Below are 26,281 nucleotides of genomic sequence, written 5' to 3'. Positions count from 1 at the left end.
GACCATCCCTCTTTCATCCTCTCTTCAACCCATCCCTCTATCCATCCTCTCTTTGACCCATCCCTCTTTCATCCTCTCTTCGACCATCCCTCTTTCATCCTCTCTTCAACCCATCCCTCTATCCATCCTCTCTTCGACCCATCACTCTATCCATCCTCTCTTCATCCCATCCCTCTATCCATCCTTTCTTCGACCATTTCTCTTTCCATCCTTTCTTTGACCCATCCCTCTGTCCATCCTTTCTTTGACTCATCCCTCTATCCATCCTTTCTTTGACTCATTCCTCTATCCATCCTTTTTTTGACCCATCCCTCGATCCGTTCTCTCTTGGACCCATCCCTCTATCCATAGTTCTGACTTTTGATTCACAGCTGTCTACGACTGTCTCGGTGCCTGTCCGTGTCCCCGCCTACCTTGTTCATCTATCGTCTCTCGGAAATACACAGCAGAAACACCGACTTGAGTCACTTTCTTCAATACATTAGGAGACTCAGACAAAGATAAAAAGCTGGCTCTCACACGCACACAACTCACGTGGCCTGCCGCTCACTCGTTCACACCCTCACACGCCTGTATATATGGACCTCGACATGTTCTCCATCTGTCGATCTATCAAGTCGATCTATATCGCTGGCTGACTTCCTCTCCCCGTGAAATTAAACACTTTATTGTTCACTGAGCCGTAAAAGCCCCATGAATGTATTTTTTTTAATCCGCTGCACTAAAATGGCGAGTTTCCAAAGTCTATTAGACATAAACCGGGTTGTTCGCGTTCAATATGTTCTTTGAACTTGTGGAATTAATGTATTTAGAGGGAAAAGTCAACATTTTCCCCGCCATGAAAGGCAGCTTATAAAAAATGTGAAGGCATAAACAGGCAGGGCAGGTGTTGACGATGCAAATGAAACGGATGACAGATGGCGAGCCTCGCGATTGCTCACTGTGCAGATAATGGATGGAGGTAATCAAATTCCTCTGAGGCTTTGGGACTTTCTTCAGAACTTTCTCATCAATTGCACCATCAAACGCCGCCGTCGTCAGACACACTTTTTAAAAAGGCCTCAGCGAGTTGTCGTCAATTTTTGGACAACAGTTGCCACTTCTTTCTCCAGGTGTCGTGTTTCTTCATTCGTTCTCTGCAGAGCGGCGCTTTGGAGCTTGGTGCTCGTCTTCCATCGCATCGGGAGGCCAACAAAGCCAGACAGCAGGGGGGAACCTTCTTTCATGCTCTGTGATCAACTTTCACACAAAACCCCGCAAACGCCTTCACGGAAAAACAAGCGTCGTCCATAACTCCGCCCACAAATGGCCCTCACCAGCGCGCTGACAGCCATTTGATTTCACAGAGCTGCACTGAAGGTCAGTTTAATGGTCCATTTGTGCTCGTCGTGCTTCAGTGGCAGCTTCAAAACAAAGCCAACAACACAATAATAATGAGCTTTTTTTTGAATCCATAAAACACTCCATTAGCAATAGAACTCACATCTCGTCTTGTGAAGTATCCGTTTCTTGCAGGAGCTGATTTGCAAACTTGGCCTCTGAGGGAGACAAACGCTGGCGTGTCAGGCCAGACTTGAAAACGCCAGTTCTGAATCTGAGAAGCGTTTTGCTGTCACAACAGTCAAGAGTGGCATATTACTGCCACGACTCTCCTTCACACTTGCAGCTAGGATAACAGCTTCCAGTGTCACACATATGTCTGCATGGGAAGCGTAGGAGAAAGTATGGCGGGCCGCGCACGAGAAAGTAGGCAGAATATCACAAGTCCCCACGTGTCAGGTGATGTTTCAGGTTGTTGGTTTTATGTGGAAAATGTGATAATTGCTTTTGCGAAAATCGCAGGCCACAAAACAATATTGCTGACGAGGAAGGTGCCGGTCTCACTGCTGTCACTGTTTCCCACTTTAGTTTGTATTTTGTCTTCATTATTCCGCCACACTTGTGATGTTTTCCAGTTTTGGATGACCTTTGTTGCTTATACGCCAGGCATTTTTTATCAGCCGTTTAAGAAGAGTATTCAGTATTGAAGTGACACCTCCTAGTATTTCCTGTTTCCTGAGAGCAGGGTGAAATGATTTTAAATGATACAAGTCAGTGATTCTGAACCACAGCGCCGGGGTCCATGGTTGGGCCGCGAGCGCCTCCTAGAGGGCAGCTGAAAGTTTTTTTGTTTGACACCTCTGGGCCGTGAGACGCTCAGTCTTAATCCATGAGCCACGTATGGTGGCAGGAGTGAGTCACTGAATTGACCTGACAGCTGCAGATCTGTGATAGTGACCAACTATCGAGAAGTTCTTGGAAAGAAACAATGATAAAGAAAGTGATGATGCCCCCAACTGTTGAAGCAGTTTTGAAAATGCATTAGAACATTTTATGGTGATACTTTAATTTACACTTTGATCTTCTGATCTTCTTTAGAGTTTATTTATGAAAAAGAAAACATTTTATTATATTTAGATGTTTTATTCTATTTATTTTATTCAGGATTTTATTAAGTTTTTCCAATTTTCTCAACAGTTTGCACCAAGTGTTTTTTTTTCTTTAGTAAACTGGATGAACATGACTTGCACCTGGTTCTGCTGCTCGATGAATATCTTCTTCTATATATCATAAGGTTTTGGCTTGTTTACATGTATGTGGTTATTGAAGACAAATGAAGTCAGTAATTCTGAAATCAGAAAACAGTAATTGCAGTGATGAGTTAGTTTGATTCCTTGACTGTGCCAGTTTAGATTGGCCTCTGGATATTTCAGTCTGTTCAGACTAATTCTAGACTCGATTCTGTGACTAGTGGAAGGATCCTAATGTAGCAGATTATTAAAAATACTGATGTTTATATCCTGGTTCAAGCTACAGCACGCGGAAGAAAAAACCTTTGTCAGTCATATTATGACTCGACCCTACTGTTGTGCATCCTCGTCCTGGTGTCTACTGCAGAGCAGCTTCTTAGCTCGACGCCTCCTCTGATGAAGGTGTGTTGGCTTGAGCTCCTGGTGCTCCTCAGTTGAGAGTCTCTGCCAGGTACAACAGGAAGTCAGACGACGCGCAGTTTAGCTTGTTTCTAGAATCACAGCCTATCGTGGTGAGAAAAACCCCAGCCTTCTGGAGTTTGTTTTGATGCAGTAATAGTGTCTAAAGACTGGGCTTACGTTCAGCGAAACAGGCTTCGGAGTGGTGGAAGACAACAGTTGGGTCTTTGAAATTCTTTAATCACTACAGCCTGCAGTGTTTGGATAAACTGTGGAAGCAGTCAGGCGACAGAAAGAGAAACACATTTTTAAACAAACGTTCCAACAAAAAAAAAAAAAGTTGTCGCTGCTTTAATGAGACGGAGGACGCACAAGCAAGCCAGTGTAATTAACTTTTCTGCTTTGGATAATCTCTCCCTCGGTTACCTTCGCCAGTGTGTCATCCAGATCCCGGCGAAAATCGCTCGACAAAGCCGCGCTGAATTTCTTAATGAATTCCTTTGTCTCTGACTGGCACAGATGAGCCATGAGAAAGGCACATGTACGGCGAGCGGACGAGCTCGTCCATGTGATGGCGCCCGTTCACGGCTGACGGCGCCGTGGTATCCTCAGGCAGGCCTGCCAAGCTGCCAGTCTGTGCCGTCACACCTTGCTGCCTTTAAAGATTGCCCTGCAGAGATGGGGAGAGGGGGGGACGAAGGGCCTCGCCATTTTAACAACACGCAGTCTGGCAGCCCGGGAGAGTTTACGATTCAGGATCGGTGCCAAGAACTGCCCACTGGAGAGATGGAGGGTGAGAGGAGGAGGCAGGGAGATCACTCACGTACACATAAACACACACGGAGTCAAGTCGCTGGTGTGTGTGTGTGAGTGTGTGTGCGCTGGCCTATGTCACTTCATCAAGCGTTCTTCTGGTATGTACAAAAAAGGAAGTGTGTGTGTGTGTGTGCGCATATAAGATGCACTCCGAGAGTCATGAACGCACACACACACACGCAGGCCTTTCCCCGGTAATCCACACAAATGGCATTGGATGGCAGAATGTAAATGAGCTGGTTATTACACAGCAACGTTCATCAAGCTGAGCTGGAAAGACTTCAATGGCCCTGATGAATATGCATGCAAATTTGTTAATTAACTTAATTATTCTGCTGAAAATTCATTTGTCTTCCCAAGGACATTTCTGCAATGATTTTAACATGTTTCCACTATTAGTCATGCTCGCCGCCGTTCAAAGCCACTCCTGCTCACCTTTCGGGGGAAGTGGAAGCCAGAAAGGGGAAGGGACCGTGTATGAGGGGGGGGGCGGCGGGGCGGGAGGCAGGTAGGCGACAGCGTTTCGGGGAAGTGGGGTGTTGTACCAGGTCGGTGCCAGCTGGTGCTGCAGTCTTCCAGCCAAAAATAACTGTGTAGCGCTAGCTAGGTGAGGAGAACGCCGCGTGTTGAGGTCGGCTAACAGGACGCGCATCCAGACGCTTTGTGACGTGACACAAGCAGGTCTTCTGCAAGGGCAGTGGTCAGTAACAAGCTGGCTTTGGTGTGTTCGCTCCGCGCTTCCCCCGAGCACTCTGGTTCCCTCTCACAGAGCAGGCCTTTAGCTGGAAGGGCCCCCTGGGGACGCCCTGTTTTTCCATCTAGACGCCCTGAATGTCCGATCAAAAATACCCAAATCCCAGTTCAATCCTATTTGTTTGAATAGGCTGGTTCTGCCTGGTCATTTCGCTGAATTGGGTCAAAACTCTCTTGCCCCTGTGGATCATTTGTTTTCGCCACTCGCATTTGATTGGTCAACACGGCATGGAAGAGCACTTTTATTGGTGGCACGACTGATGCTGTTGACACAAGTGAGTTTGAAACTTTAGACCTTTGCTTTTCAAAACTGACGGGATGCCTTTTGTTCTGAAGAGTATTTTAGCGGCTTTCTGGCTTGGAACCACTTCTGGTTCCATCAAACAAGAACGTGGCAGTAACATGCATCTTAGTTTAATACCACTTGGGGCGCTGTTGTAAAGTGGAGAGGAGGAAACAGACGTCTGTGCTTCAAGTAAATCCTGGTCTCAGTCAAACCACCATCTGTCAAATCAGAATGTGGACTGGAAACTGCATTCGGCAAAAGAGGCGACAAGACGCCGCTTCACTTTTCCATTGGTGAAGCTATGGATGGAATGTCCTGCTTTGCATTGGCCGGAATCTGGCGATACGACACATGTCCCGATACAGGAATGACCATACAGTGTTTCACAATATATTGCAGTGTTGCACAAGTGGTGATATAATAATCAAACACTATGTAATACGTTGATCACAAGAGGCATTATTTCATGCGCATTCATGCAATTTTATTGTTATGAACGGTGTGTGGTGATGATCGCATGGTTTCATGTCATTTCACAAGGTTTTGGTTTGTTTACGTGTGAGTAGATGAAGTATGGCCGTTGATCACAAATGAAATCAAGAGTCATGAATCACTTCTGTTACTTGAATGGGCTTCAGGGGGTTTGGGGAAAGGTGGGTCCCGAGATCAGAAAGGTAAAGTAGCCCTGATTTAAATTCTTTGTCGGGACCGTCTGTGTTTTTAGCTGAGAGAGCGAGGTTCCTCCTGAGAAAGCAGACACCTACCCTCTAGTGGACATGAGCTGCAGTGCACTGATGGAGGCTGGCTGGAGCTTCAGAGGGATGTGTGAAAGGCCTCGGTAATGAGATTAACAGCATTAGGCGTTCACGCCGGCGATGGCGACTCCTGGAAGGAAAACCTCGATATTTGCTGGATAAATCAGTCGTCTCCATCGAAAGGGATGATAACGGCTGACACACTTCATCAAACCCTGACAGTCCTGTTTAACACGCCGCAAGACTTTATTACTCACACGCACCGAACCTATGTGCGGTGACACGTTTGCGAGGCATCGCTTCACATATGGTCCCAGTAATTATCCTTTTAGATAAGTTGAATTGAAAGGATGTGAGAAGGGAGGATGCGTTGCCCTGGAGAGGAGAGGGAGCAGGGAGGGCCAGGGAGGGCCAGTGGCACAGGCTAGGCAAGAAAACAACAACAGCTGCTTAGCTCCTGGCTAAAAACAGGACTGAACAACAACATCATTTGCTGGGAAAATGATCTGGGGAAAGAGATTACACTGAAGGGAAGAGACGAGGGGGCTTTGATGGTGGCTTTTGTTGCAGCTCTTCAGGCGGGACGCTCTGTTTTCCTCCATAATCGGAGGTATAAATGCCTTTTGTTTTCACACACTAATAGAGATAAAGTAGATTTACAGCACTTGAAGGCTGTTTCGTTGTGATGGCTGGTGGAGAATAAACAAGTTTGAGAACGCTTGAATCTGAGCTTGAACGCCGGCATAGTGACGGCCCGCTTTATTCCAGTGTAGAGCGCAGCCTCTCCTGCCAGAGAGAGTGCCAGCGCACCAGCGCCGTCCTTGACTTGTATCCATCCATCGGAGCGTGCTGTATGGTTTAGCTAATTAAGCTTAATCTACCCCCCGAGACTGATCTCAGTGTCGTTACAGCGCCCCCCCACCTCCTCCCGAGCTGGACCTCCCAGGCTGCTGTGGACTGACTTGGCTCTGGAGAAGACAACAGGAAGTCCTTTCCATCTTACCTGGGGAGCTTTGACTCATGGATGTTTGGAGAGTAAGTGTTCATGTTTGATCAATTAGATAACAGTTTCCCAGCTTCCTGACATCAATGTCGCCTCACCCTCGACAGCTGGCACACGTTTGACGAGTCATTGTCACAGCATTAGCCATTAGCTCTGAGCCCCTTCTTGTTTGCCATGGTGATGGACAGGTTGATAGATGGAGAAAAGTGTCAGGTGTGATGTGTGACAAAAAGGTGTCGGCAAGGATGAGAGGGAAAGTGTCCAGAAGGCTGGTGAGGCCAGCAATGTTGTATGGTTTGGAAACAGTGGCACTGAGGAAAAGACAGGAGGCAGAGCTGGAGGTATCAGAGATGAAGATGCTGAGCTTCTCGCTGAGAGTCAGGTGTTTAGGAGACCAAGTCAGAGAGGCTCGATGGAGATGGTTTGGACATGTACAGGGGAGAGAGGGCCAGTACATTGGTAGATGAAGATGTTGAGGTTGGAACTGCCAGGCAGAAGGTGGAGAGGAAGGCCAAAGAGGAGATTGATGGAGGTGGTGAAGGAGGACATGAGGTTTGTAGGTTTGAGAGAAGAGGAAGCAGAGGACAGGGTGAGATGGAGGAGGATGATCTGCTGTGGCCACCCCTGAAGGGAGAAGCCAGAAGAGAAAGAAGGTCAGAGGTCAGAGGAATGGACCAACCATAGAACATGGATGGACCCGTGTCATCCAGGAGCCCTGCTCCCTGGTGGCACTGCAACAAACGTGTTCGTTCCTCTGTATGAAGCAGATCGAAACTCAAACCAGTTAATGAACGCGGCTGTTTAATGGGCCTCCTTCACATCCGTCAGGAAACATAATGCCAGCGAGGCCGCTTGACAGGCGCGAACAGCCAGTAACATAACCATCTTATGTCATGTCACACAGCAACTATCACACAGATGGTGAGCCGGGGGGAATAAGGCGCCGCTACAGCGTTACACTCTGCGTCCCCGAAGATCCATAAATGCAGTTAATTGCGGTTTAAAAAAATAGGAGTCATTAAGAAGCGAGAGGAAACACCGTAAAAATGCGATTTCACATGTAGCCGATGGTTTTCTGTCACGCTGGCGCAGGGGCGGAGCAGAGATCTTTTACCTCCGATTGACTTGCAAATGAGTTTGGATCCTGAAGTCTGAGCGTGTGGTCCAACGTGGCCCTGGTTTGACTCGGCTGCGGCTTTTCTCGGCTGTATAGATCTGGAGGCCGTGGAGCTCTTGGAGCTGCCTCTGTGCAGGAACACCAGCCAGTTGTGTCGTGAATCAAGTTTATTCATAAGGCTGCATTTTATTAAGCGAGATTTGTGAGCCTGAATAGAAGAGAGATTATACAGAGTTACAAGATCTTTGCTGGAGTCCCAGACTACAGAGGGAAGTCCTCGCCACTGGACAGGGAGGTGATGGTGAGTCTGGTGTGCCGACTGCGCACGGAGCTTCCCCTCCCACCGAAGCTCTTCACCACCCTCCTCAAGTGGTTCCTGAATTTAACCCCGACCAGAACATAAAAGACGGGGTTGAGGCAGCAGTGTGAGTAGGCCAGAATCCTGCTGATGGAAAAGGCATGTGCCAGCGCCTCTCTGTACACACACCTGCTCTCCACAGTTTCTCCTTCCCGCAGTTTCGGTGGGAAGGGAAATGACATGAGAAATATGACGACGTTAAAAGGACCCCAGCCCACGAAGAAGACCAGCAAGAGAGTGAAAATGAGCTTGACAGTTTTGTTGCTGCGCCTCTGGCGGGATGGTCTCAGCAGCCGGCACATGATCTGAGGGTAGCAGAAGACAAACACCAGGGCACTCAGCACAAAGAGGAGGTTCTGCTGGTAGATTCCCCAACGCTTCCAGTAGCCGTCCTTGTTTTCACATTGGTTTTCCTCCAGGACTTTGGCGGAGATGAGGGACGGAGATGCAACTGCCATGCTCACCACCCAAATGGCCAGAGAGACGAGGAGGCTGTGAGCTCCGGAGGCCGACACCACAGGAGACAGAGGTTTCATCACACTCAAGTAGCGGTGAACGGTCATGAGGATGAGGAGTAGACCGCCGCTGTAGTAGCCCACGTTGAAGAGGAAGAGGACGGATTTGCAGGCGGCTTCGCCGAGAGTCCACGTGAACATGTGGTAGTAGATCCAGAGCGGCAGCCCAGCGGTGAAGAGGAGGTCTGACATGGCCAGGTTCAGGATGAGAGCGTTGGTGAGCGACCGCAGGTTCTCATACTTGGCCAAAATGAAGATGATCAGGTTGTTGCCGAGCAGACTCAGGATGATGACGATGGAGAAGAATACAGGGGTGAACCTGGCCCACACCTGGCGGCCGTCCGTGTTGTTGCACAGTCCCATGTCTCCAGTGGTGTTATCATAATCGTAATCATAATACGTGGTGGTCAAGGAAGCCCCGACATCCATTTCATCAGCCATGCCACCTTAAGAAATGAAAGTCAAGATGACTGAGGCAAAGCCATCTTCATGCACAGGTAATGTTGTGACACCTTAGCTCATGTGACGCTATGTTTTGGTCATGACGCGTGACGCGTCTCCAGTGTACAGAACTTAACTTACGAGGTTTGTGCTTTCAACGTATCTTTAATGTGTAATGTCTGTACTGTTGCTGCAGTAATGTCTCATAAAGGTCCTCTAATCTAATATGCAAAGGTGGCCCCCAACTTAGATTTGATCCAACGCTGAGAGGATTCTGTGGGTGGGGTCACTACATACCTTAATACATGAATCATTACTGCCTAACACTTGAACGGTGAGACCATTAAAACTTGCCTTGTTTGCAGTACACACCATGATACGTGGGTCGTGGTACACGCTAATACAGCACATAACAATGCATGTCTAGATTCACTTAAAAATGCAGAAGATGATAGGGTTACATAAGCCATAGAAAGATCGGTTCAGGTACCTGAGATACGATGTTATCAGTCCAGAGTCCTGTGCAGAATGTTGGAGAATACAAGACCAGTTCTTTCAGAGCCAACCACACAGGTGAACTGAAATTTAGTTTCAGATCTTTGTGGAAGTGTGAGTGTTGAACAACTTGCAACATGTGTTTGAGCACGATCGAGCGATTGTTGACCAGTGAGTTTGCTCATTCTACAGTGGAGGAGTTTAAAAGGGATAAACTGAGGGAGACTGACAGACCAATAAATAAATGATCATATAAATTATTAAATGTCATGATGATGAATTTGCATCATGTTATCTATATTGCAAATAAAACAATTACATTACATACGTTTATTACAGGTACATGTTCATTATGTGTATAATTTGACAATATCTTTAATTATTATTTTTATTATTTATTTATGTGGGCATTTTATTTTATGATTTATATATATAATTATATAATTATAATATATATAATTTTATTTATAATATATTTTTTAACAGTTTTTTTAAACAGCTATTCTGGTCGTTTTAGCAGTAAATCTGTGTGTTATTTTTGTGCATACTTTCTCTGTTTATTTTGCCTTTGCTTCTCAACCAAACTACATCGCAGTCGTGTTGTCAATTGGTTGAATCCGCCGTCAATCACTAAGAGGCCCCACCTCTGACGCTAGCAAGTTACTGCCAAATAGCGTTTAAAACCGGGCAGAGTGGAGACTTTAACATCAAGTACGTGTTTGTTTTATGGTTTTATCCCGTTGTGAATGTTGTGGTCTTGCTTCCTGTCGCTCTCACATGGTTTGTGGCGTTATTTGCGCGGACAAGTGGCCAAGTCCGAGCAGGTGCATGTCTGATAATTAGCTGTTAAATCGTGTCCGACTCAGTCTGTCGCATTTATAACCACTTACTGTCATTTAATTTAACGTTCATGCGCTGTGGCGTCGAGGTTTGTAGAGCACATCTTCGAAACTGTCCCTGCTTTCGCCTTACATGAAAAAAACCATCCTCAGAAGGTGAATTTCTCCGGTTAATCCGTCAATAGCTGCCCGGTAACTCTCAATAAACAAGTGTGCTGCTCTGCCTTTTGTGTTGAAGTTATGACGTGAGGTGACAACTTGGCGTCATCGTTATCTGTTTTCCCCCACAGTGATGTCATCGTCAATGCACGCGGACACGAAATGGGCATGACGTCATTTCGGTCGGTACCGATGTAATTGGATTATTTAATGATGAACATATATGTTGTGTTCTTCTCAGATCTGGCCCTGTCTTCTCCGTCTGCTCCAGGATGGCTTCATCAGTCGGAGATAATCAGCTACAGAGGATCATAAGAGATCTGCATGGTAATCTCGCCGCTTACATAACAAACTCTAACTCACATCGCGTTTGAGAAGTGTTTGAAACCCAAACATAAAAAGCAAAACTCGGCGTTCCCGAGATGAGGACCTACTTCATAGATGTTCCCCTGATCTGCAGTGGTCAGCACCTGTAAGACGCGAGAGAAGCAAGTATTGGACCCTGCAGGTGGAAGAAGGAAAGGTCCCCACAGAAGTCAACGTAGAGATGGAGAATGTAGATCACTAGAGTAGCTGTAATGTTTCTGCTGAGTGGTGCCTCATGTGGCTTGATTGTAAAAATGAGCAAAGGTCAAGCTGCTCTGCAACACAAGACTCCATCTTTCAAAATAAGTGTCTGACTCCTGTAGACGCTGTGCTGGAGCTGAGCAAAGAACACAGCGAGTCTGGCGAGCCCATCACTGACGACTGCCCCAGCCTTCACAAGTTCTTCTATAAACTGGAATACCTGCTCCAGGTACTGTGGCCTTGCACCCAGATCAAGTGTTTCTTCTCAGCTGTGTTAGATTCCCAAATGAGAGCGAGATAATCCCTTCCACCAACATTCTTCACCACGACCTGTACTGTACACTGATGATTGGTTGTGAACCTAAGAATCACTGCTTTCTCTACCAGACATTCACATGCTGAGCTGATGCCGAGGATGAAGCCACCTGAGAAAGGGCGTATGGCAATCTCAGCACTGGCTGTTTTTATAGCTACTTTTGAAGTTATGAAATGAAGGAACTGAACTTTGTTTCAGTGCCTGTTTTATCTGATATATTGGAATCTGTCAGTGCGTCATCACTTGATTCAGCCTGCAACTATACATGTGTGTCTTTGTCCTCTTCATTTGTTTTGAAGCACAATTCCCTACAAATTCTCCCCAAAATCCTCTCTTTTTTTCAGAGCATTGTTTCATCATGGTTTTGCTTCTGATGTTTCACTCATAATTACACCGTAATAATGTTGGCGCCATGTGTCGGTGCCCAACAAGAGCACCATGTTTCCCTGTGGCCGGGTGCTTGAGCTTGTGTCCTGGAAACTTCCATCTACCTGACTTGGCTCCTGCACATCAGGCTCCAGTACATTACAGAACATGTTTTGTCTTCACGTTGTCCTCATGGTCAGAGAAAGATCGTTTCACCGTCTCTTCTTCAGTTCGACCAGAAGGAGAAGACGACTTTCCTCGGCCAGAGGAAAGACTACTGGGATTACTTCTGTGACTGCCTGATTAAGATCAAAGGAGCTAATGATGGCATCCGTTTCGTAAAGTCCATTCCTGAGGTAATCTGCCCTCCGTCACACACACACACACACACACACACACGACACACCCTGTTCCTTGAACATCGTGGCGTGCGACAAGCACAGACACAAATCCACTGCGTCTGTATGAACATGTGACTAATCCTCCCGTCAGTCAGGTAAGACTCTGAACTGCTAATTCACTCCCCGCGTTTACACCTGGACCATCAAAGTACCCAGCAAGGCAGGTGAGGAGAAGAGTTTTCTGCTTTGCTTTACTAGTCCTGATTGCTAATGTTGCCTCTTTGACGCAGAAGTAACAATGTTTGTTGTGGTTTTGGTTCAACTTCCCGGCATCTACGCTATGGATAGTTGCTAGTGGCTTTGGGCTAAAGTCTGAGGGCAGCTCCTCCAATGAACTACATGCTGTAACTCCTCTCCTGGAAGCATTTCTTCACTAATTTCATCGGAATAAATGGAGATTCATCTGAGGTAACCCACTTCCTGGGTCGGTCTTGGACACACAGGGAGAACCCAGCTGGTGTCCTCGTGGTGGATCTGTGTGACGGCCGTCTTATTTAAATCCCTCCATCTGCTCAGCTAATGTATTGAGAGTTTGGGCTTACAGACGAGTGCGCTCAGTGCTGACCTTGCTGCGGGGGAACAACGTTGCAAATCAGGTTTTTTTGTTCCCAGTCTGAGAGGATAGAAGAAAAGATTCCTGATCGTTTTGAATATTCCATCAGTGTTTGGCCACACTTTAGACGGGGGAATGTCTGAAATACTTCTAGTGAATAGTAAACAAGCAGGTAACCGCTTTATTATTGGCTATTACGGGTTCCCTGATCTGAGTTGTGTTTTAGATGTGACTACACAGGATTGTGGTTACACCGCATTCCCTCAACAGGAAGTGAAAGTTGGAAACTTTTCACTTCCCAAAAAAAGTGTTTTGTTTTTTTTTAATATACAGGACGTCGCAATTGCAGTATGTGCAACAATTTGTGGCAATTTCTCTCACATCTCACTTCAAACAGAACTCTGGCACATTGACCAGATAGTAGACCACTAGTTTGACTGACCCCTCACTTTAGACCTGCCGGTTGGCATGGCCTTTTTAACCCGACCTCAGAGGCGGGGGGAAGTGGCTTTGGTGGCTAGAAACCAGTGACTGCTCAGCTGCAAGTTGAGCAACAGGTGTGAGTTGCTGATCAAATATGAGTGATCAACAGGATTGAGATATTTCTAGTTTCTGATGAAATGAAAACACAACTGTAGAATGAGCAGCGCAGCCCACTGTCCCCTGAAGAACAGCGGTCGAGTGATGCTTGTTGTTTGTCCCTGCAGTTGAAGACTTCTCTGGGGAAGGGACGAGCCTTCATCCGATACTCGCTGGTTCATCAGCGTCTGGCCGACACGCTGCAGCAGTGTCTCATCAATGAGAAGGTCACAAGGTCAGATCCACTTTCAAACACCATCACACACACAGATGTTGACCTCGTTCCATTTTCAGTTGAGAAAATCAGGTCATTTGTTTTTGAGTCTTGGTGATGAAACAGTGGCTCCACACCTGATCGATGCAGTGTGACACAATGTGCTCACAATGTTTGGTTTCCGTCACAAGATATTTCTGTTTATCTACCAGAGTTCATCTTGAAAAATAAGGGCACAGCTGTGAGCGAGGATTTTTCACTTTTCAGTTTCTTAATTACGTTGATGCTCGATTAATATAGCAGTACATTTGTTACACAGTTACATTATTATGCACCATTTATGCTGGTTATCTCTATTTCATTCAAACAAATGTTTTCTTCTCATGAAAATTGAATTCTGTGTGTTGTAAGTTCCATCAATAAATCCATCATGATCACATGAAAACATAAGAACGTGCAGTCACATGGTTTTTCACCTCTAAAAGAGAAGAGAAACAAAAAGTCTTTAAGCATGTGTAATGTTCTCATGGATTCACCATCTTTGCGTATTGATTTTTAATGTATATGGTTGCTATTCAGTGAAAGGCCTTTTTGTTTATAGTGTTCTCATCCTGTGTTTACATTAACCAGTGCTTCTCAATTGTTTTCTGTTGCCCCCCCAACTCTTCACCGCCTCTGTAAATAGTATCATTGTCTATAAAATTATTATATGTACACCTCTGCATAACATTGTATCCGTGTTAACATTAAACAAAAGAAAAGAAAAAAGAAATATCGATCAACTAACAACAAAGAATAACTTTATTATTGTTTTTGTCTGTAACAGAGAAGACTTAAAGTGCATCAATTGCCTGAAAAAAAAATGAATAAATGAAAAAATCATGAGTGGATGTGGAATGATGTGACTTTATTTTAGTGCAGCAAAAAAGTACCAAGGTCTCATGCGGCCCCCTGGCATCGCTCCACACCCCACTATTTTTACTTACATAAACATGCGACACGATGCCTTTACAGGCCTAAGTGGATTCAATTGAAGAGATGCTGTTGTTGCTGTCTTTGTGAAACCAGGGACTGGTACTACGTGCGAAGTCCCCTCCTGAAGTTGCACCTCACCGCCGACATCATCAACAATCTTTACGAGCTCAACCAGATCCAATTTGACGTCGCTGCCAGAGGTTACGATCTGGACGCTGACTGGCCGTCTTTTGCGAGGTATTGTAATTCAACAAATACAGATCATTTGTCAAGCGTTCCGCGAGGCGCCTGATCTCATTTGGACCGAAGCATGAATTAGCTGCAGCTAATGTGAAGCCGCTTCAGGGACATGACAAGTGAAGTAACACTTCATTATCTGATCACCCTGCACCTTGGCCGCGTCGGCGCTAGCATGTGGGTGCCGACAGCGTGTGAGCTCTGATTGCTGTTCCACATGTCAGCACCTTCGTCGAAATCTCCCACTTTCATCTTGTCAATTTTAAGTGCGTCTCTGAGGAGTTGGTGATTTGCGTTTTGAACTCAGCACATTCATTTCTCTGGTGGATCTGCTTTTGTTTCTGTTCCAGACGAACTTTAGGAGCTGGCTCTTCTGCTTCTCTGTGGAAACCTCCGAGCCGCTGCTCCAGCATCAACAGTCTGGTCAGCAATTATTCGCACACGCAGGTGTGTTTTTCATCACTTTGTGCAGTGCAGTTCGAATTTCATCAACCGAGAGCCAGTGCCTGTATTAACGGAGCAAATCACCATCAAAACAATGCAGAAATTGTCACGTGATTTTTACAGATTGGAAGAGAAAACAGACCTAACAGTCCTGCGAGCTGGTGGTCTTTTTAAACGTCCTCAGGGTCCTCACGTGTTGTGGGTTTACACTTTCTAATACGAACAAATAACAGCACTGATGCTGATTATTTACGTGCGTTTAATTATATACTGTGGATGAAACTGATGCAACAAAAGGTCCAGTAGCATGAGTCAAAACTTTGCCGCTGATGGCGCCTTCTTGGGCTCCACATCCAGCAGCCTCTTAAGTCGGGTTAGAGACACCAGGTTTAAGCTACGTTGTGTCCCACAGAGGATTATAAATAGCTTGAGTTGATCAAGAGATGAGTGTCTTAAATAAACTAAAAATAAAATACTAAAAACGGAAATGTTGACTCTCGTTCATAACGAAGGGATTCATCATTCGTGAGCCCACTGTGGGAAAAGAAACCCCCCACAGGACTCATTAAATAGCTGGTCTGTTGCCAGTAGCTCGGCTACATGGCGTCGAGTCAGTTCTGTAAGATTTAACGAAAGAAAGCTCAATAGCAGACATTGTTGTCCGGGCCAACAACCCTGAGGACGTTATCTGACAACATCACTCTGACTGTGAGGGCTGTATGAATTATTTAGGAAAAAACATGAATATTAATATGAAATATTTAGAGGTTTTGGACAGCGTGAGTCTGATTCCTGCTGCTGACCAAGGCCGTCTCCATCTTGTCTGCAGCCCCAGGAGTGTGTCCCAGTCTCAGACTTCTGTCCCAGTCTGCTGGGCGAGTTGGGCGAACTGTCAGAGCCGTCCTCCTGCAGCATCGCAGAGAACCTCCGCATCGAGCTCGACCAATCAGAACTCAGGCAGCAGCAGCTCCTGACCCAGGTGGATGAGTTAGGAAGAGAGGCGTCAGAGCTCAGAGATGTGGTGAAAGATCTCCAGGAGAAACTGCTGGCCGCCCAGAAGACGACCTCCAGCGGCGGCGGAGAAACGCACAGCCACGAGCTGAGAGACCGACTCTCTGCTGCTGAGAGCAGAAACATGGAGCTTCTGTCCAAGTTGGACGAAGCGCTGAACGAGAAAGGTCAGCAAACGGCGAGCTATTGTGACTCAGCCTGGAAGATCCAGGAGCTTTTGGATAAGCTGAAGACAGCAGAGGAGGAGAGGTTGGAGGCCAAGAGAGAGGCAGATGACAGGACCAGACAAGCTGAGCGTCTGTCGCAGGAGCTGAAGCTCAAGGACGAAGAGCTGTCGAGCTGCTCTGAAGAGCTGGCATCGGTGAGAGCAGCGGCTCAGGACGAGCGAGACGAGGCCTTCAAGCGCTTAGAGGAGGTCCAGAACGCCGTCGGTCGCATTCAGGGAGCACTGACTCTAAAGGAGAAGGAGACGGGAAACCTGAGGGCTCAGCTTCAAGGTCTACAAGGGTCACTGGAATGTCGAGAGAGACAAGCAGAAGAACTGAAGAAGCGACTGCTAGAAGAGCGGGAGGAGATGGAGCTGGCGTGTGAAAGCCCTAATGAAGTGCTGGAGATTCACGTGTCTGAGTTGAGGAAGAGTCTGAAAAACAGAGAGAGGGAACTCTCTGCCAGTTCGGAGAGGATCAAGCATTTAGAGGAGCAGTTGGAGAAGCTGAGTGTTGAGAGCGAAAGTTCAACATCGAAACGCAACGATAATGAGACCAACTCCTGCGACCAGGCAGATGATCTTCGTGAGACAAATATGAAGCTTCTGCTGACAGTGAAGAAATGTGAGGGGAGTATTTCAGAGCTCACTGAGAACAAGACAGTGTTGTTAGCTCAGCTGGCTGCCGTGAAGGCTTCAGAAAAGCATTTGAAGATGACACTAGAGTCAGCAGACCTCTCTGTTGGAGACCGCGAGAAGAGACTTCTGGATGAGAACCTGCAGCTGGAGGAGAAGTGTCAGAAGGTACTGGTTCTCAAGGAGGCGTTAGAGGCTCAGTTCAAGGCAACAGAGCAGGAGAACCAGCAGCTTCTGGAGGTTCAGTCGGCCTTGAAGAAACGCTTGGCAGAAACTCAGGAAGAGCTGGACTTAATTACTGCCAAGTCCTCCATGTTGGACAAAAACCTGGCTGTGTCCCAGAGAAGCCAAGCCGAGCTGCTGGCCAAGCTCCAGGAAACAGAAGCAAGGCTCGGCGACCAGACAGTCAAGTGTGGTCTTCTGCAAGCTCAAGTGGAGGAGCTGGAGAGCAGGACGGGGGAGTCGCACGACGAGAAGGGAGCCGCAGAGAGCAACGAGAAGATGCTGAAGCTCCACAGCGAAGAGGAGCCGATGCGACTGGTGATCGCCGAAGCTCAGCTGGAACTGAACTTGAGGGAAGTGAACCGGCTCAGAGATGAGGTGGTGGAGCTGAGGGCCAAGCTCCTGGCTGGTTCTGAAGAGAAGATGAAAGTTCAGGCTCTTCAGGAGGTGACCGAGTCCTCGCGGGAGGACCTGCGTGTTCTGTCAGAGCAGCTCAAGTCGCAGGTGGAGGAGCTGAACCGGCGGCATGTTGATGAGATCCTGCGTTCCCGGGAGCGAGAGGAAGCTCTCATTCGGGAGCGAGACGGTGAAGCTCAGGCCCGTGTGGGTCTGGCTGCCGAAGTGACGGCCACCAGAGAAGAGCTGGACAAGCTCAAGCTCCGTTATGAGTCTTTGTGTTTGGAGAGCAGTGAGTGCAGGGAGGCTCTGCATCGGGCGAACACAGAAACGGCCGAGCTTGGAGTGCACGTGTGCATGCTGACCGCCGAGAACGAGGAGGCTCGTCTGCGATGGGAGGACCTGTCCACCAAGCTTCAGCAGCTGGAGGATCATGGACCCCAAGAGGTGGAGGCAATGAGACGTCAGATGGAAGAGCTAGAGGAGGAGAAGACACAACTTGAGGAGATGCTTGTGAGCAGAGCGGATCAGCTGCAGCTGGAGCTGAACAAGGCCCAGCAGGAGACCGAAGTGCTGCAGAAGAGGAGCAGCGAGGAGACCCGGGAGCTGCGTCTCCAGCTCAGCAGCCATGAGCGCCACCTCCAGGTCAGAACGTATCAAAGGTGTCAACATTTCCTGGAGGAAGTCCCAAACAGACAGTACATTCTTTCAGTTAATATACTATAACAGAACAAGAATTTATGCTGCCTGAGGCCTTACTTAAAATGATCTTGGTCCACATTCTATTGAGTTTATGGCTCCTGGAATATCTTTGTGTGTGCGCCAAGTCATGCGTGTGATATTTTGTTTCTAACTCAGTGTGTGAACAAGGAGTTGGAGAAAGTGCGATCACAGCTGTCGACTGAGCAGCAGAAAGTGACCGAGCAGGAGAGCAAACTGAAGCAGCTGGAGGTGAGACAGATCCGGCACACGTCGAGTGTGAGACGGGCTTCTCTCTTTTAGCATCTGTAAAGTTGCGCCGGGATCATTTTTGATGCATTCACAGTCCAGATTTTCACTTCAGAAGTTGTTCCTCGTGTGTAGATTTCTGTTGTTTTCTCTCATGTCACTGATGAATGCATGATGTTACATTCCTCTTGAGCACAGAGTTTGTTTGCAGACGCTGACGTTAATCACTGAAACATTATAAATAGGTTTGGTAGTCGAGTCCTGCATGGTAAAGAGACGAGGCCTTCACTGCCAAACGCTTTCATCTGGAGCGGCTCTGCGTGCTTTCGCTCACTGTGTCGCTCTGTAATCATAATTCCACGGTCACAGTCAGAAATCATGTCTTTCTCCGCCGTACTGATCGCAGGCTGAGATGCAGAGATATTGCCAACAGATTGCGGAGAAAAACACCCAGATGGCTCAGTCTGAAAGTCTCATCCAGCAGAAAGAAGAGGAGATAATCCATCTGAGGAGAAATTCATCAAGGTGAGCTACTGTATGCACAGTCACAACATTTGCAGAACGATTTAAAGCTGCTCAGGAACACATTTGTAATGCTGTGTGTTTAGTTGAGTCTGTTTGTTAATGTTTCACTTCATGAGGGTTTTCTATCATGAGGCAACCGTTTCCCTGGCCCTGGCGATGATAACCAGCCGATTTGTGGGCACAGTGGTGTGTGGTGATCAACGTCTGGTCCTCACAGGTCAGAAGAGGCCCTGAAGGCATCGCAGCGGGCCTGTCGGGAGCTGAGCGAGAATCTGCAGCGGCTCACACAGGAGAAGCAGAATCTGGACCTGAAGGCGGCTGCGGAGCTTGAGGACCTTCATCGCATTAAGATCCACCTGGAGGAACGACTTTTGGAACTGATCAGGTCAGTTTAAAAATGGTGACCAAGCTGGTGTGGAGTCCTGGGGCTGATGTCGAGTCTGTGTCGTCTGCAGGGAAAAAGACGCTCTGTGGCAGAAGTCTGACGCTCTGGAGTTCCAGCAGAAGCTGCGCGACGAGGAGAACGAGCGGGATGTCAACTACTGTCTCGGCTGCCACAGCCAGTTCAGCTGGTGGCTGCGCAAGTACACCTGCAGGTGAGACCGGCTCATCCGCTGTGCCCGCCTCCTGGTCGTAATGGCGCCAACTCCTCCTGAGTTATTGCACTGTTTTCCTCCATAAGCAAACACAATGAATTAAACGCACTTCATGTAGATTGAAATCAAATGTGTGAAACTAAACTGAGAAAAGTCTAGACTTGGATTCCCTGAAATCAAATGGTTTTCTGCTCAAAGCTGTGACACAGGCGTCGTAATCCACTGCAGTTTCCCCACCAGAAACTGGTGAATCAGTTGACAATCTTTGATTCGACTGACACAAGCTTGTGCTTGTCATCTTAGCGCTGTAACACCAGCTGAACTCACTTCAAATCTCTTGTGTTGCACTTCAGTGTCAGTTCTTCAGTTGTTGACAGCAGCCAGAGCAACCCCTGCCTCCCTGTCATGTGAAGTCATCATCCAGGTTAACTCGCTTCCTCAGTGAAGCAAGTGTTTCCAGCTGTCTTGGGGGGCCAAATCAGAGTTCTGTTCTTTGTCAGGCAGGACATTGATTACATTGTTACATTGATTGCCTCTGTATAGGAATTCAAGATGGACCCGAACCTTCAACTAAGAACTTTGAGGGTAACCCTCTGTCTCTCACCCTGTGGAGCTGGGACTGGCTCCAGCCCACTAAGGGAATACTCAAATCTTATTAGAGCTTCAGCTGTTGCAGCACACTATGGAATTTGTTTTTTTTTTGTTAAACAAGCTACCAGCAAGTCGAGGATCATTGACCTTCACCATAGTAGACAAGATGGTGATGAAGCTTTGAGCGTATCAGTTCCTCTCCGTATGTGTATAAGATACTCCTCACTCTGTTCCCACTGTGATCCAGGTAAACACCATGTTTGAGAGGAGTCCTTTCCTCAGGATACTTTTCTAAATAACGAGCCTCCGTTGAACTGTGCGCGCGTGTGTGTTCTCAGACTGTGTGGGCGTCCCTTCTGCTACTACTGCTGCAGCAACACAGTCAGCACGCAGCAGGGAGGCAGCAAGGAGCGCTGCTGCACCAACTGCTACAACCAGCACAGCGCGGTGGTGGAGCGCCACCCGCAGGAGGAGGTTCTCTCCAGCACGCCGGGAGCGGGCCTCAGCCATTTGTTGCACTTCGGAAGAGCAGCTGCAGGTTTTCCAGGTGAGTGTGTCCGTGTGTTTCAATTTAGGCTTTTTTTTGCTTAGGGTTTTGTTGTGCTATTGTTGTTTTTAGCAGTGTTTTTATGTGGATTGGACAGATCTGCTTTAGAGTCACTAGTAATGTTTCAGTGTTTACATTTCTCTTTTCCTGCAGCTGTGTTTTGACACTTTTGAGTTTGTGATTTGTTTTACATTTCTTAGTCAGCGATGATGCGCGTGTGCCAGGATACCCAAGCGTTGTCACCATGGTTTTTGGAATTTTTGTGTTGTTATTTTTAGGTTTCTGCCGCCAAGTTAGTGTCCCAGAGACCAGCCTGCAACAGGATTGTGATTCCTTTGTATCTCTCAGGGGCTGACGAAGGTGTAAAGCAGGAGGACGGAGTCTTCGACATCATCACGGAGGAGGAGGTGAGCGGAGTCTATGACAGCGACTCCACGCTTTTTACCACTGCGAGTACTCCCGGACATGGACAGCAGGGGGCAGCACCGCTGTGAGTATCGCACACCCGAACCCAAGTGCAAGTGTACATTAACCATAATAGATTCAGGGGCTCAACAGTTACGTTATTTTAAGTATTTGTATTGAGGGTTTTGACCTAATTCTAAAGAAAATACAAAATATTAGTCATCATAATAATTATTTTTTAAAACGTCTTGTCTTTTTCTTCAAGGTAGAAAATCATGGATAATTCTTTTTACATAATGTGATTTTTCTAATCAAAACTTTAGAACACAATTGGGCCCAACCCTTGTGGACAAGTCACAATATAATCGTGTGCTTAGTTAACATGTTTTACTTGCGTGAAACTCAATCATAAAAATTGCAATTTCAGTATTTGACAGTAGTGGCCCTTACCCTCACTGTGTAAAATATTGTGGTGCCAAACACCGTTGGTTACAATAACAACTGGACTGGACTGGTTCGAAGTCTCTGCTTTCTTTGTTGCGCAGGAGCAACAGCAACAGTGCAGGAGACTTGACATCAGACGCAGAGGACACCAACAGTCCGACGCAGGATGCTGAGATCCGTCTGCTGAAGTCTGGCGAGCTCACGTGAGTGTCTACAGCCCCCATCTCACATGATCCCAGCAAATAAACTTTCATGTCCATAATAACTCTATCAATGGACACATTGTTTGTGTACAGTCAAGTTGTTGTAATTGTGTAGTTTATTATTATTATTTGATTTAGTTTTTTTTATAGTGATACTCTGTGGCATTTTTCAGTTGTGTGTTCCTGGACTCTGACTGTGCCTCTTCTGCTGCAGGCTCTCGACTCCCTTCACCGTGGACGGCATCTCCAAGTTTGGCGACGGCTCTCGAGAACTTTTCATCAAGTCCAGCTGCTACAGCACCATCCCCATCACGGTGAGCCACCCCGGACCTACAGTGGGCTGGACCTTCACCTCTGAGCCCAAGAGCATCTCCTTCAGTGTGATCTACAGAGAGAGCAGCGACACTCCCCTGGAGCAGGCCAAGGTAGGAACCTTCTCAGGCGCAGCGGGAGATTGGATTTGGGACGGCTCTCTGTCTCTGCAGGTGCTGATCCCACTCACGCGCTGTGACTCCCACAAGGAGACCATCCAGGGGGAGTTGAAGGTGCGAAACCCTGGAGAGTACACGCTCGTCTTTGACAACTCCTTCTCCAGGTCAGTATAGCAACAAGTGACGTTCTCCTGTGCCCACTCAGTCATCACCTGTTTAGTGAGTCCATTTAGAGTGTGAGTGAGATTGTGTGGGGAAAAATGAACATGAATAAAATGGATGAGAGGCTGAAAGAAGATCTCAGTTAAAGCAATACTTTCACCTCTTTCTCTGCTCCAACAGGTTCATCTCAAAGAAGGTCCAGTACCACCTGACGGTGGACTGTCCGGTGGTCTACGATGGAACCGATCAGTGAGGTGAACCTGATGGAGGGGGGGGGTTGGTCTTCTCCTCCCGGGTGTTTTCACCGGACTCACACCTTGCTCACAGATCTCCCGGTCATTAAACTGTGAAACGGTGCCGCGGCCCTGATTATGAACCTGCGCTTCATGTGCTTTTAATTTACAATTAGTCACGCCGCACCGCAGGAGGGCCGTTTGAGCGTGAGTCCTTTCCTGGTGTTTGTTTAGCAAGTCGAGCAGAGATTCGCTGTCTGCGTCTGAATCACAGCAGAACGAGTGTGAGCAGGCAATCTGAGGAGGACCGGTCTTTGTTCATGCTCTGTAGGAGCGTGGCTAGTTACACCAGGAGATGAGTTTGTTCTAAACGCATCTAAAGGTTGGTTGTGTCTGGCTGTCGTAGTTACGATGTCTTACTGAAGATCTAACTCATTTTCTATGCGCTGGAATTCGTGTTTGCCTTCACTTTTGAACACCAGACGAGCTCTTGAGTTGGTTCCCCAAATATTGTGTTGATTTCAAGGGGGCGCTGACTCGGCGACTGTGAAGCTAGTGTATCCACAGTGACCAAAACATGCGTCGTCTGCGAGCATCCGTTGTAGCCCGCATTCACGTGTCCTCCAACTGATGTGTGCTGCTGTAGAAGAGAAAAGCCTTCGACATATTTGTGGTCAAAACATGACACTCACCTGCATCGTTGCCTTCTCTGCTGCTGGAAACATTATTTATTTTGCAGAATCGAGCAGCAGAATTCTTTCATCACTACTATGCATGAAAAAAAATCCAAATTTTACCCGACAGGGTTTTAAAAAAGGGGCGCACGTATCGAAACATTGAGTGCTTTAAACATTTCAACTCGAAGTGTCAGTCATGTTTTGACAAACGGAGGCGACTCCATCTTTAGTTTGAAGCTGTGTTTCACATATTTATATATTTATGCAACAGTTTTTTGTTTGTTCTAAAAAGGTAAAAACCTTAAATATGCAGAACATTTCACCTCCAGGAGGAATCACTTTTGTACCTGAGCTCTTAAATCATTTATCAACCCTTACCTGAGCAACATATTGCTATTGTCAGAGAATGTGTTCTATATTTTGACCTTGAGAAAAATATTTTTATTACATCTCAAGAGGCCAAATGTTCTAACTCGTTGTGATGCATTTAAGGTTTATACTCCGCGACTGTTGCCTAGCTTTGGTTGTGTGACTTTAGCTGTCAGTCTTCTTTACTTGTGTTAAAGAGTTATATTCTGTTACAATGGATTTAATATCATAAAGAAATAAACATGCTCCATCAGTCAACAGTGTGTTGGCATCACATATTTCCCTCTTTTTAGTCAATGAGTTGTAAAATCATTTTGAAATTACCGACCCTGGTCGCTGATTTAATAGGACAATATCCTTTTTTGTACTAATATATTGTGAAATTGTTTCAGGGTTATTGGTTTGTATTGAGGATAGGAGACATTTGAAAATATATTACATCAAAAACTTTACAATGAAATAGTTACTGCATGTGAGTAAAATCTGGAACCATTTATCTAGTGTTGTAGCGGTGGTCTCCCTGTTTTACCTAGTCATGACTGATTTGGCAGCTCAGCTGGAAGCCATTGGGCAGGTGGTCATAATGTTGCTGTTGATAGTCGTCTCCAGCTCCGACTCCTCTGACAGCATGTGTGTAGCGGCTCCCACCCCGAGAGTGTGTGTCAGCAGTCGCTTGTGTTTCTCAAGGTTAATGATCTCATTGTGAATCATGTCACACACACACACACCTCTACTATCCTGTAACGTGTTGTGTCGACGCTACAGTTGTGTGTGTGTGCTGAATGGAAATGCCTCTCTTTCATGCTCAAGAACCTTATCCAGGACGAGTGTGTAGACATAAATTTACATGAAATGCGTGTTTAAATTCTCCGGGAGGAAGCAGCGAGTCACACCTACGCGCTCAAGTGTCGTCTCAATCCTGTGTCCTGTCACTTACATCTGCTTTACGTGCAGGAGGCCAGAACTGACTGAAGGTGATGGGAAGATAGAAATGAGGCAGTAGGAGATGCTAGGCAGAGGCGGGTGTCAGGTGAGAGACACTCCTACTGGCTGTGTTGTACTGCCACTCTCCGAGGTATTGGACACAATATTCCTCCACAGATTCCACTGTTGTAAGGAGAAAGGAAACCAGTATAATGAGCTTCTTGAATGTTGCCCGTGGCTGGACTAGGACGCCACGTTGAGGCAGTTGCTAGGTTCACATATCTAGCTCAAGATGATGAAGGATCTGTGCTCCAGGCTTGACACACGGTCATGTGACTGGAACCGACGAGAGCCGATTCACTTACAGCTAAAATAGAGTCAGGGCTTGTGCGAGGCAGCTGCTGAAGAAGGGCGTGTTAGTGAAGGACTTCTTCCTCCTGGAGCACTGTGAAGCTCTGAGGAGAAGCAGCAGAGAGCCTGTGCTACTGCAGCCGCCTTCTTCTCATCCATCTCCAGAACCATCTTCACCTGCTCACACCTGCTGCAAGGGGTGGAGTCTGCCCCAGCTACACAGGGTGACCAGCAGGTGACACCCTGGACCAGTCACACACTCGTGCCTTCAGAAGACTCGGAGTCCCGCGTCATTGTGGATGATACTGAAATATCCAAACCTCCTTTCCTCTGCAGCCACGACCACCAAATCGGATACGTCACGGAGTCCAAGCTTTATTTTCTCAGCATGACAGTTTAATAGTTTCTAAAAATATCCTCAATGACTCGAGTCGGTCCGCTGTGCATTCAAGTCGACTTGAAAAAGGAATTATGATCACACAGAAGCCGCGCTGAGAAGCTGACGTGTGATTTGAATTTGAGCTGTTATTTCGGGGAATAATAAGTGAAGACGCCTTCAGTTCACTGGGGATATATATAGACATGTAATCAGCCATAACATTATGACCGCCTGTGCCAATGACTCTGTCATCAGGAAGAAAATCGGGGAGAGTAACTGAAGGAAGATGGAGCGAAACTAGAGGTCAACCATGAAGAGCAGGTGGATGTTCGGCTCCTGGCTCCCGGGTCACTGCTTCCCTCCGCTCTCCTCTCACCCCAGGGCCCCAAACCCCTTTACCATGGTGTGTTCAGGGACCTTGTGAATCTGAGTTTCGTCCTCACCAAGTCTCACTGTTAGAAAAACAACAGCATTTTCTCATCATTCCTCTTCTGGTCTGAATCTCGGATGGACTCCTGATGAGGGTTTTATTCTGCATTGGCCTCTCGCGCACCTCTCATTTGCAGCTCTTTTCCTCTGAATCCTGATGCGTGTTTGCAGAGTACTTGCTGCTCTCATCCCCTCTGGTTCTTTACGATTGTCCATGTCTGGGGTTTTGCGACTCCCTGCAGCCTCTCAGCTGGCGCCAGCGGCGGCGGCGGCGACAAGGAGGAGGATGGATGTCGTGCTGCTTTATCAAGCTATAGAGTCGACCTGGAGAGGCTTATGGAGTCTTCACGTCCAGGTATTTGTTCACGTGCCTCCCCCGCCGCATGTCCCCCATCTTAAATCACATATAGAGGAGGGAGGGAGGCCCAGTTTGTTACTG

The 26,281-nt window shown here is 47.1% G+C and overlaps 2 protein-coding genes across 4 annotated transcripts; one reads left to right on the top strand and one right to left on the bottom strand.

The window, feature by feature from the left end:
• Positions 1 to 7,960: 7,960 nt before the first annotated feature.
• Positions 7,961 to 10,438, bottom strand: xcr1b.1 (chemokine (C motif) receptor 1b, duplicate 1). 2 transcript variants are annotated; one of them, XM_053882230.1, is made up of 2 exons: positions 10,399 to 10,438; positions 7,961 to 9,018 (listed from the first exon to the last, which is right to left on the bottom strand). In XM_053882230.1, exons 1-2 carry the CDS (start codon positions 10,418 to 10,420, stop codon positions 7,961 to 7,963), a joined length of 1,080 nt encoding a protein of 359 aa, XP_053738205.1. In that variant the 5' UTR covers positions 10,421 to 10,438. The 2 variants fall into 2 exon arrangements, with proteins under 2 accessions (XP_053738205.1, XP_053738206.1); XM_053882231.1 differs by lacking the exon at positions 10,399 to 10,438 and adding an exon at positions 9,504 to 9,592.
• Positions 10,421 to 26,114, top strand: LOC128769010 (FYVE and coiled-coil domain-containing protein 1-like). 2 transcript variants are annotated; one of them, XR_008416329.1, is made up of 20 exons: positions 10,421 to 10,503; positions 10,748 to 10,833; positions 11,196 to 11,302; positions 11,986 to 12,111; positions 13,417 to 13,523; positions 14,571 to 14,714; positions 15,065 to 15,161; positions 15,988 to 18,273; positions 18,487 to 18,579; positions 18,983 to 19,101; positions 19,319 to 19,486; positions 19,557 to 19,697; positions 20,627 to 20,835; positions 21,184 to 21,325; positions 21,786 to 21,887; positions 22,102 to 22,312; positions 22,373 to 22,482; positions 22,661 to 22,734; positions 24,714 to 24,789; positions 26,085 to 26,114. XR_008416329.1 is itself a non-coding variant. In XM_053882228.1 (19 exons), the coding sequence occupies exons 1-18, from the start codon at positions 10,481 to 10,483 to the stop codon at positions 22,731 to 22,733; spliced, it is 4,344 nt and encodes a 1,447-aa protein (XP_053738203.1). In that variant the 5' UTR covers positions 10,421 to 10,480; the 3' UTR covers position 22,734; positions 24,714 to 24,837. The 2 variants fall into 2 exon arrangements, 1 of the variants encoding a protein (XP_053738203.1); XM_053882228.1 differs by lacking the exon at positions 26,085 to 26,114 and having other exon boundaries at positions 24,714 to 24,837.
• Positions 26,115 to 26,281: the final 167 nt, after the last annotated feature.

The sequence above is a fragment of the Synchiropus splendidus genome, chromosome 13, assembly GCF_027744825.2.
Source record: "Synchiropus splendidus isolate RoL2022-P1 chromosome 13, RoL_Sspl_1.0, whole genome shotgun sequence".
Lineage (NCBI taxonomy): Eukaryota > Metazoa > Chordata > Actinopteri > Syngnathiformes > Callionymidae > Synchiropus > Synchiropus splendidus.
The sequence above is the reverse complement of the archived record's forward strand: the minus strand, read 5'-3'. Positions and strand labels throughout refer to the sequence as shown.

Bases quoted from the DNA above. Each gene is read 5' to 3' on its own strand.
- xcr1b.1 (XM_053882230.1), bottom strand. From the start codon at position 10,420: ATGAACGTTAAATTAAATGACA. The intron at 9,019-10,398 runs GTAAGTGGTTAT...TCATTTCTTAAG, and splicing joins GAACGTTAAATTAAATGACA to GTGGCATGGCTGATGAAATG.
- LOC128769010 (XM_053882228.1), top strand. From the start codon at position 10,481: ATGAAAAAAACCATCCTCAGAAG. The intron at 21,326-21,785 runs GTGAGTATCGCA...TTTGTTGCGCAG, and splicing joins CAGCAGGGGGCAGCACCGCT to GAGCAACAGCAACAGTGCAG. The intron at 22,313-22,372 runs GTAGGAACCTTC...CTGTCTCTGCAG, and splicing joins CTCCCCTGGAGCAGGCCAAG to GTGCTGATCCCACTCACGCG.